Genomic DNA, 11,121 nt, shown 5'->3' with positions numbered 1-11,121 from the left:
TAGCAGCGCGGAGCCCCCGCGCCATGGGCGGGCGGCGCGGAGCGGCGCGGAGGCGGCCCGCCCGGGGGTAGCCGGCATGAACTGAGCATGGCGAGCGGCCTCGGCCCGCGCTGGCCCCGCCGAGCGGCCCCGGGCGGCGGCGGGGGGCTCCTGCTGCTGCTGCTGTGCGCCGCGGCGGGGCTGCCCCGGAGCGCACAGCAAGTGCTGCGGATCGGTGAGTGCCGCCGGGGCGCGGCGGGGCCGGGCGGGGACTCCGGGCATCTCCCGGGCCGCGGGGAGCTCGCCCGGGCGGGCAGCGGGACCCGCGCGGCTCCTGCTCGGCGCAGCCGCCGCTCCGGGGCCGGGGATGCTCGGGAGTGCTCGGGGATGCTCAGTGGTGCTCGGGGATACTCGGGATGCTCAGGGATGCTCGGGATGCTCGGGGATGCTCAGGGATGCCCGGGGATGCTCAGGGATGCCCAGGGATACTCGGGATGATCGGGGATGCTCAGGGATGCTCAGGGATGCTCAGGACGCTGCGCTGCCGGGGCTCCGCGGGGCCGCTGCCCAAAGTTGGCTCCGGTGAGCGGTGCCGGGGAAGTTGGGTGCGGGGATCCCGGCGGAGCATCCCCGGAGCCTGCGGGGTGTCGGCTCCGGGCGCTCCGCGGGGCACGGTGCGAGGGAGCCCGGAGCCGGCTGTCACTGCCGCAGGAAGGGTTCGGTGACCGTAAAATCCGCGCCGAGGGCTGCGGGGCGTCCCGGCTCGGAGCGGAGGGCGGCTGCGGTTCCGGAGGGGAGCTGGGGAATGCGGGACGGGCTTGCTGTCGCTGCCCCCGGGCGGGAGCGGCTCCGCGGGGCTGCGCGGAAAACTCCGGGAAACGGGAATTTATTTTTAAGTAGAAAAGTCCGCACCATGGAAACGGGGCTCGGCTCACAGGAAGCCTCTCTTCCTACAGTGGGTTTCTTGTGTCAGTCAAGTGCGACGGTGAATACAAAGTATCGGAAGAGTTCGGGGTTAGGAGAGACTGTGGGAAAGATGTAGGCAGGATCTGGCACGCTGCTGTTTTTGTCTATCCCTCTTTCGCTTGACAAACACTGAACATGAGGGGCGAAAAAAGGAAACAAACAAACAAACCAACAAACCAAAAAAAAAAAAAAAAAAAAAAAAGGAAAAGGAAAGAAGCTGTTCACGGCACCGGGGAGAGCATCCCGCAATTCCCAAAGGCGCCTTCCCCAAGGTGCCGAGCTAAAGATCCATGCCTTTTGACCGGGCAAGCCTTAACCCCTCTCAGCTCCCCCACACCAGCGTTTCCTGAAACACCACGGGAAGGTTCCTTGTGCTCAGAGAGCGAAGGACCCAGAACATTTAAATAAAGGACGGGTGCAGCCCTTCGGAGCGCTGGGCAAAGGCAACGCGGGCTGAGGGGAGCGAAGCCGGGGGCACTCGGCTCCTCGCAGCGGAGAACCTGCCGTCAGCTCCCCGCTGGCCCCTTTCGGGGTGGGCTCGCCTTTCCCGGAGGGTTCAGGTGAAGTTTGCTGTTCCCTGCTCACCCCTGCAGGGGAGCCGTGCACACACCGCACAAAGCTGGGTGATCCCACAAACACAGGGGGAATTCAGGGCCAGTGAAACCCGGGGAAGAAAATCGTGTTCAAATCCCTGAGCCACGGGCACCGGCCGGATGCTCTGGAAATGCACAAAACGTTGCCTTAACTTACTCTGGTTATGGGGAATAGCCTCTGAAGGAAGGAGGAGCGTGCCAGCGTTTAAAGGGCTTGAGCTCAGCCGAAATGCCCGTGTGCAGGATGAGAGCTCGGCTTCGCAGCTGCCTCCAGCCTCGCAGGGAGCCGGGCAGAGCTTTGGGGTCCCGCTTCGCCACCCTGTGCCCTGCAGAACTTTGCTGCCTCTGCTGTGTCCAGCCCGGCCCCGGGCGATTGCCCGCGTTGCTTTCCCCAAACTGCTCTCCGTGGAGTGCCCGCAGGGCTGGGCGAATTTCTGGGTCAGATTTGCTCTCTCGGGGCACGCGGGGATGGGACCCCAACACTGACTCCCCTCTCTCACTTCTGCCAGGATGGAAAGAGCCACAAACCCGACAAACTGCTCTGCTTTCAGGCACACCCATGCAGAGGGATGCGCAGGGGAGTCGATGCTCCGGCTCTGTCACGGGGCTGGGAATGCATAAAATATTAAGGGTATTCTTATTGCTGTGGTTACGCTGCCTATAAAGGAACGATGCTATAAAATATTAATCCTTCACATCCGTTAACAGCAGCAAAGTTTCTCATGGAATCTGTCACTCTTGGAGGTGGCAGAGAGGAGTAATGGCAGTAACTCCTCCAAATCTCTTTGTGATAACATCATAAAATCATCCCCAAGCATTTCTGACAGCGAAGGAAATGCCATTAAGCCATCAGAGTCTCTTCCCCGTGTTTCAGTTAATTAAGGGAAGAGAAGCACTGCCGTACAATGGTGCAGCAGTTTGCACCCAAATTCATACACTGAGAGCTTAATTGCGTTTGCCACTGTCAGGGAGCTTTCAGATTTACTTTTTAGTAATTTTTTTTTTCTGGCTTGTAATAAAAATGGATTGTCTTGCTGGTGTTTAATTAGTTGAGAAAGGACGTGTGAGTGATATGAATTATAGTTATTCCCCAGCATCTAACTAACGACTCCTTTTCCAGCTCTCTAAACAAAAAAATGAGGGATGGCAGTGTGACCGGTAAAACTGACTCATTAGGATAAAAATAATGGATTCGGAGATAAGATAGAGTCTTAAGTTTCAGTAATAAAATAAAATGCTGGTGTCTTACTGGGTATTTCTTCCCCACTCCTGTTCCAAAGCTTTTCCCTTGACACATGAGCTAATGGGGCTGTGCAAGGAAATACTGTCTTTATCTGCACATTACCCACCAGCCTGTATTACACAAAAGTGTATTTAAAGTTCATGACCCCAATAGTTTTCATTGAATTCCAAGGAATTTTCAGTTTTTACACCAAGTCCTTATCTACCCTACTCGCACCACTTGTATGAAATAAATGATCTCCAAGGAAGAATGGAAATGAACTGGAGCAGATGCTCAGGTGCAGAAACAGCTTCCAAAGGTATCTCAGCACCAACAGAATCATCCATTTATTAGTGATGGATGCAGAGCTCTCATTCCTCACTGGACATCCATTGCAGGTTATAAATAGGCTGTGAGGGTATAATTCAGTGGAATAATGGGAGAATTTACAGACGGTCATCACCTGAGCTCCAGTCTGGGTTAGAATACCCAGCAGCAAGTTATAAACAAAGCACTGGAGTTATTCAGAAGAGGAAGGAAGTTGCTTGGACGAATCTTGGAATTATCTGTGAGATGATCAGCTCCTGGCAACGAACAGAGGAGCAGGTGCCAGGGTTTGCAGGAATCGTTCGAGGTGAAGAGAGAGAAACCAGAAGGGTTTTTAGTAATTCCTGTGTTTGTGTGAATGGAGTACTTATGTAAGGGTTCGTCCTTTGCACTGATTTACTCCTTATTCGAGCAAAATTCCCAGATGTAGGGAACTGTGTTCTCCTCAAGGCCAAGCCCCCTCTCATGTATCTCCGACCGAGAAATATCAGGTTTAAACCAAACACACGCAAGTCAACCTCACCCACAAATTACCAATTTCTAATAAGCTGAAATTTTCAGTATACATTTCAAAATCTCTGTTGTATTTCCCCAAGCAGGGCTAAAGCTCTGAGTTCTTTTCCTGTGTGAAATTACCATTTCCCCCTCACGAGAATCACAAAGAGAGAAACCTCATTAATTTCACTGCAAATCTGCTACTTTTTGCCAACTATTTGTTTGTGAAGGGAATGACACTAACACACATCTGAGCTTCATCAATGTGAAATGGCAAAAACCCTTCTTGCAAAGTCTCTTAACGTATTTGAACATCAAGAAAAATGTTCATTTGCAGTATTTATTACTAGATATCTACAAGTTATGCCATTTTATGATATTATAGGAAGTGGGGTTGCATTTTTCTCATCAGATGATGAGACATTAAATACATTTTGTTCACTGGACTCTGAATGCTCAGTGGTTTATCAATTCACTGAGATACACTTTACCTAAGTTTCCTTATTCTACACTCTGGGAAAACTATTTTACTGCAAATATTTCTAAAGGATTGTTACCAAAGCATCCAAAATTTGATTTTCACGCCTCTCCCTCCTCTCTGGATTTGAGAGCACTGTACAAGTGGGAGGCAGGGCAATGTTTGGCTAGCTTTAAATGGGTAATTGAGTTAAAAATCCCTATAAAAGGCTGGTGAAAAATGCTTTGCAACCCCTCAGCAAGGGAACTCCTGCTGCCTGGGTGAGCGGCCGTGCCAGGATGTCCTGGCTGCCGGGGAGGGGGAAAGGGCTGCTCGGGGTTTGGGGAAGCTGCACTCTCTGGAAAAGCAGCGCTTTGTGCCTCCCCTGTCAGAACGGCCTAAACACCTCCTTGGGCAGGGAACATTTGGGCTGGAAAGGTGCAGGATAGTCCTCAAATGTTCCATAATGCAGGGGCTGGGTGAGTTTGCAGCATCCAGCCAGGGCTGTGTGAACAAAACCAAAGGGTGTGAGCGGCTTCTGTCCCGCACCTGTCCCTAAAGGCTGGTGGAGAACAGCAAAGGAAAGGTGCTGAGGGCACAAAGTGCAAACTGAGGAAGGCAGGTTGGGTTTGTCCAGCCTGGACCAGAGCTGGGGTGGTTTAGGCAGGGCTGAGGGAGAGAAAAACCTGACAAACGCATAGTAAAGTGAAATATAAGTGTGGCAGTGCTGCGTTTCCCAGGAGCTCCGTGGGTGACCGCGGCAAGTTCCCCTCGCTCTCTCGGTGAGGAGTTGCTGGGCTGTCGGGAAGGAGCTGGTGCCTGTGCTGGGTAATTCACTGTCTCCTCCTCACTTACTCACGGTGTGTCCCAAGGTGTCCCCGTGGCTCCAGGCGGGCTGGGAAATGGGACACCCTGCGAGCCTCCCTGAGGTAGCACCCGGAGCCGCTCGGGCAGCCCGGGATGGAGTCCTGGAGCAACGGAATTCCCGAAATTCCACCCAAGGAGCAGAGTATTTTGGTCAGGTGTTTTGGGCAGGAGAAACCTTCCTGACAAACAGAATAAAATGCGATTTTCCAGAGTTTGGTCTCCTGCCCAGCAGCCTGTTTGTAGCGTTCAGGGTGGTAATTGTTGTTCTAACTCCCCTGGCTTCCCCACGACACCCATTTCCCTGACTCAGAGGGCATTTCCCTCGGCAGCAGCCCTTGCCGGAGCTCTAAGCTCCTCCATATGGCCCTGTCCTCTCTCAACATTTCCCATTCGGGCTGCAAATACAATCCCAATACTGTTTTTCATTACAGTCTGTTTTGTATATCCTGGTCAGTAATAAAGCTTAAATCCTGCTCCCCCCTCAATACTTTAAACAGCTGCCTCTAATCTTCTTTTCTCAGAAAGGCTTGATTTGACCAACTAAACTATAGATTGTACTGCAGCAAAAGAAAAAAATCCCATCCCAGAACTGATTAGTTTTGCTGCACAGCTTTGGGGCTGTGACCAGCAAGCCCAGTCTGTCCTAGTTTGGGTCGACTTTAGATTTGAGTTTGCAGTAATGAGTTTATGATCTTGGGCAAGCTTTGCAGTGGGAGGGTTATTACCCTTCCCTTTCTCTCCCTGCTGAAGGTTATAGGGTATTTTCCAGGAAATGATGAGCTCTCAAATGATGAATTTGCATTCTCAGGGCAAAATCAAAATTCCAAATCCGAACAGCTTCATTATTCCACATTGGCATTGGTTTCACTTCAGCTGCAGGGGTGAGTATCTGACAGGGCTGTTTAACTTTTTTCTCTTCTCTTCTCTTCTCTTCTCTTCTCTTCTCTTCTCTTCTCTTCTCCTCTCCTCTCCTCTCCTCTCCTCTCCTCTCCTCTCCTCTCCCAGTGCAGAAGATTCCTTAACCTATCTTTACAGCTTCACCTGTAACGAGACGCTAAATTAGGGTGGCACAAACAGTGGGAAATGTGAATCAGTTCTGTGGCCAAAGAGGCAGAAGGAGGTGTCAAAGGCTCAGGGTTTGAGCTTCTTTTCTGGGTCCTTCAGGCTTTTTGCAATCACACCTCCTAGTTGGGTTGTTGTTGGGTTCGGGTTTTTTTCCCTTTGAGCCTTCAGGCTGCACAAGTTTAAAAGAGGAGAGATATAAATTCCTTTAGCACTGAGATTGTTCCCACGTCCTGTCCCCGGCTCTGCACACCCAAACTTGGCCTATTTCAAGGTACATTCTGTTTGCAGCACACTGATTCTGGCTGGGGTCCAGGAGCAGCTCCCTCCCACCCTGCTGGGTGCCACCGAGGTCCTGCTGGAGGCCAGGTGGGTGGAAGTGACAGTCAGAGTGCAGAGGCACCCCCAGAAATGCAGAGTTTGGGGGAGCAAGCTGCAGAACTCCCCAGAGAGGGGCAGTGAGACATTCCATGGCCACTGTGTCCAGGTGCCCCCGGCTGGGAGCCTCAGCACCACTCCTGGGCTCTGTTTTGGCTCTCAGGTGGAGCAGCACCGCTTCAAACACGGCAAAACACAGCCAGAGCCCCTCAGGGCACTGTAACTAACACAGGCTGCTCAGTTCCCGGTGTTTGGGGCAGAATAAGCAGGGACAGACATCCCTGTGTGCTGGGGATCAGAGGGTTTGGGGAAAAACAGATCTATTTCAGAAGGACAACATCAGGTAGCTGTAAGAAAAGGAGGAGAACTGTTTGAAGGTACAAGTCTATTGTCCTCCTGCCCTGGGGAGAGGGAAGGAGCAGAGTCCTGCCAGGGGGTTCTGGATCAGAAAAGTCAGGTCTAGTGTGATTCTGCAAGGCAGTACTGAGAAGAACAACTTCTAGACCTTATACTCTTGGGTGGTATAATTAGGAGACAAATCCCTGGAAACTGGTGCTTTTAGGGCCTTACAATACAAATTTTTTCCCCATTTTGGCACTCCCACAGACTGGTGCACTACGGCCCACAGGCCCTCTGTAGTTACACACATTTTGGACACAGCAGCAGCATTCTGTTCTTTATGCCCTTTCAGGAGGGCACTGGGCACTTTGGGAAGGTGATGAAGGATTTTCCTGCTCTGTCGCTCGCTGGCAAACACAGAATGGCCCTGACTTGTTCTCTTACACCATGTCTGTTCCAGCACAGCGTTTCCCTCTTCTGCTCCCAGCAGGCTCCGAGCAGAGGCTTTTGGAGCACCTGAGCCGCGTGCAGGGATGTGGGATGTGCCTCCAGACTCCTGAAGTCTCCATCAAAGCTGCACGTGTCCTTACACAATCATCCAGCCAGGCTGGCTGGGATTAACTCTGGCCTTGGGACAGGCACAGCTCGGTGCTCACAGCCCTTGGCTTTCACTGCTTCCCTCCCGGCCCAGCGAAGATCTGGAGAACTGGAAATGGGATGCACTGACATGTGAACAGCCAGAGGGAACACAGCCCCCAAAAACGCAGCTCCTGCTTTCCCAAAATAACCTTTTCCGTGCCCACACTCAGGAAAAAATACAATAAAAGCCAAATCCATTTTAGAAGTCCTTGCTGTGACACAAAGAGCTTTCTCCTGACCCTCCTGGGGCCCTGTGCCAGCCCAGCCATTCCCACAAAGGTTACACATGAGGGAGGGGGAACGGCAGGAATTTCAGGAGTAGTTTCCATGGAACAGTCACTTCATTTTCGAGGAACTGCAAATGAATCCCGACCTCCCTGGCACAGTCCCAGGGGATTAATCGGAGCCATCTGAGCCGGGATCAGGCAGAGCTGTGCCTATCAGCAGTCAGAGCAGCCAGGTTGCTGCAGCAACCGCCCGACACCTGTAAAACTCCCTTTGATCGTGTCACCATCACACGGGAGGCTGCTTGGGAGTTAGGTCAGGTTTTGGAGCTGTCCTACACTTTTCCAGGTCTGTCAGCCACTGCCACATCAGGGCTGGGACTCGAAATGCACCATGAATAACTTCAGCAGTCCCACGTGGATCGCAGCGTGGCTGGCCACAGAAAATCATGGAGCAATCATGCACCAAGAACTGTTAAGCACACCATGAGTGAGCCACCTCAGAATTCCTCCCCGCAATTTGGAGACAAAATTACAATTTCTGACCAAAACATTTTCAGTTTGGTTGCTTTGACTCATTTAGAATTCAGAAAGAGCATAGGAAATGACTTAAAAATGAAAGAGGTGATCCGTAACAGCCTGTGGGAACGGGAGAGGAATGAACACAGGGCACAAGAAGGATGTGGAGTCACTGCTGGGCTGTTTTCACTCAGGATTGTTCAAATGCATTTAGTGGGATAAACTGGGCTTGTGCCAAACAGCTCCAAGCCTGTCTGAATGCAAGAAGTGTTCGGACACCCAGGCACAGGGTGGGGTTCCTGGGGTGTCCGGTGCAAGGGCAGGAGCTGGACTGGATGATCCCGATGGATCCCTTCCAGCTCAGCGTGTTCTGTGACTCCCAGCAAAATGGCCTAACAGGACACTAACCCCCCCAGTGTATTTGCCTGTGCTTACCAATATGAAATGCAAAATGCCACACGAAAAGGCTGCAGTGAAGGAGGCAGAAATCTTGTGGAGTTGGCGTGCAGCTGGCTAACACAAGCGGGATTTTGGGGTTGCTCAGTCAACATTGGTGTGGTGTTTTCCATCCTCTGGGCTTTCACCTTCCCATCTTATTTGTTTATTAAAGACTTTAAGTGCAACTCTCTGTCCCTGCGTAGAACACAACCAGCAGTGTGCTCTGAGCTCCCCAGCCTGGCCCCTGTGTCCCTGCTGCCCCTGCTCTCCCAGCGTGGGGCTGCTCAGCTGCCCTGGCACCTGCCCTGTGTCTGAGGCTCACCCCTGCCACTGAGGCCACTTTCAGAGTTCTCCTGTAAAAGTGATGTCTTTCTTCTTGTTATCTCCGATCCAACAACTTGTACACAAAAAGCTTTTTATTCTTCCAGCGCCGCTTCCTTTGAGCTGTGCCAAACCACCCCAAAACCTTATCAGTGGGGCACTGCAGCTGCAGTTTAACGGGAGCTCCTGCCTCCCCGGCTGCGACTATCTCGGAAAGTTCCAAATTGTTTACTTATCTGCCAGAAACACACGCCGAGGGGAGTTCAGGCTCTGCTGCCCAAGGTGCATTTTAAATCACGGGGAGAGCCGCTTCAGATATTTCACATTACATCTCCCAGCTTTATCTGTCGCTGTAAATTATGAGGCTGCTCCATTGAGCTGAATGAAGATTAAATTTTTGAGCAGTGTTTTCCAAAGAATGGAAATTTTTCTCTCTGAAATGAAGAGCCTGGCGTGCCCTGGCGTGGCTGGCTCTTGCTCTGCTGCCCAAGCCTCTCCCTTTCCCATCAGAGCCCTGGCAGCTCCCTGGGGACCACGGCCCCCGGCTGAGCCGTGTCCTGACGTTAAAGGCATCTGCAGATGGAGTGAGGGTGGGATGTGCCCTGAACAGCGAGTGCACTGGGGAGCTGCAATCCTGCTGCTGCCATCCTGAAACCCCAGCTGTCCTGAAGGAAAAGCAGCTGGGGCAATGTATCCTCTCCCATGTGCAGCCCTTCCCCTGCAGCGCCCGGCGTCTGTGGGGCACGGGGATTTTAGCTAAACCACTGCTTGCTGCAGCTCTCCCGTGGGTGCCTGCACAGCAGCCCCAAACGCTGCTGGCCGAAAATGGCAGCACGATTCCTGGGGTGGGCACATCCTGGGGCCAGAGGGTGCTCACGGGGTGGGAAGGGCTCCCCATGGACACCTCTGCCACCCACCGCAGACCCCCCTGCAGAGCTGCCCCACCCCTGGGGCCCAGCACAGGCAGGACGTGGAGCTGCTGGAGAGAGCCCAGAGGAGGCACCAGGATGATCAGAGGGATGGAGCAGCTCTGCTGGAGGAAAGGCTGAGGGAATTGGGATTGTTCAGCCTGGAAACAAGACTGTGGGATGACCTAACTGTGTCCTTTCAGTACCTGAAGGGAGCCCACAAGAAAGATGGAGAGGGACTTTGGAAAAGAGTCTGGAGGGACAGAACAAGGGGGAATGGCTTCCCACTGCCAGAGAGCAGGTTTAGATGGGAGATGGGGAAGAAATTCCTGGCTGTGAGGGTGGTGAGGCCCTGGCACAGGGTGCCCAGAGCAGCTGTGGCTGCCCCTGGATCCCTGGCAGTGTCCAAGGCCAGGCTGGACATTGGGGCTTGGAGCAGCCTGGGACAGTGGGAGGTGTCCTGCCCATGGCAGGGGGTGGGATGGGACGAGCTTTAATGTCCCTTCCCACCCAAACCATTCCATGATTCCATGACTGTCTGTGGGGTCCTCATGAGCTCCACAGGGCAGTCACAGGATCATTTTTCCTCGCTGGGCTTCCCTTCTCTCAGGAATAGGGAACTGAGGAGCAGTAGCAAGGAAGGGGAAGCAGAGGTGGCCCCTGGCACAGCTGGCACTGCTGCAGGCAGCGTTCCCTGGGTGGCTGGCTCGAGAGCAGCTCGTCCTTGCCAGGTTGTGCATCTGGAGGGCCTCCGGGAAGGGGCAGCACCGGGGTGAGCACAGGGCAGGGGCAGAGAGGAAACGCTCTGCACCGAGGAGATGGCTGTGGGCTCCCTGCCCTCTGGCTCCTGCTGCCAGGGGCAGTGTTCCCGTGTTTGAGCAGATTACTGGGGCGGGAATCAGGCTGTTCCACAGGCAAAAGTTCACCCAGTTTTCCAGGATGTACTGAAATACTTGGCAGGGCGAGGTAACGAGGTAACAAGAAAGAACAATTCTCGCTTTCCCTCTTCAGCCTTTCTTTGAACTCCCCCCGGCTGATGTGACAGCTGCTCTTTTAGGATGACTCGTGTGCTAATTGATTTCTACACGTCCTTGAGGAAGGTGAGGAGATCCCACCTTTTTCACTCTGCACAGAGGGGATTATTTCAGGGAGCTGCTGCAGGAATCTCTGCAGGACTCTGTTGCTGAGTGTTTCTGTGAGCAGTAAATTGTTACCCTGCACTGTCAGCAATCAGGGGAAACTTATCCCTGGGCAGTGTGCTTGTTCCCAGCCCTGTCCCTGGAAGGCTGCAGCCCAGGGAGAGGCCCCACACTGCAGCAGGGAAAAAGGGGGAGGAGAAGGGGGTGGCAGAGAGGAGCTGCCCCGGACCTCATTCCCCATCACCTCG

General features: G+C 53.2%; 1 protein-coding gene across 3 annotated transcripts in view; it reads left to right on the top strand.

The window, feature by feature from the left end:
* The first annotated feature begins 72 nt into the window (after positions 1–72).
* Positions 73–11,121, top strand: part of GRIK1 (glutamate ionotropic receptor kainate type subunit 1) — a 109,337-nt gene continuing 98,288 nt past the window's right edge. For all 3 annotated transcript variants that reach the window (XM_042038155.1, XM_042038153.1, XM_042038154.1), the window contains exon 1: positions 73–214. In XM_042038155.1, the coding sequence (XP_041894089.1) occupies positions 88–214 (127 nt within the window). In that variant the 5' untranslated portion in view covers positions 73–87. The remainder of the gene's footprint in view (positions 215–11,121) is intronic.

This window comes from Corvus kubaryi, unplaced genomic scaffold (assembly GCF_017639235.1).
Source record: "Corvus kubaryi isolate FWS band 111438036 unplaced genomic scaffold, C.kubaryi_AGA036_p1.0 37391, whole genome shotgun sequence".
Lineage (NCBI taxonomy): Eukaryota > Metazoa > Chordata > Aves > Passeriformes > Corvidae > Corvus > Corvus kubaryi.
This window is presented reverse-complemented; position numbering and strand designations above follow the sequence as displayed.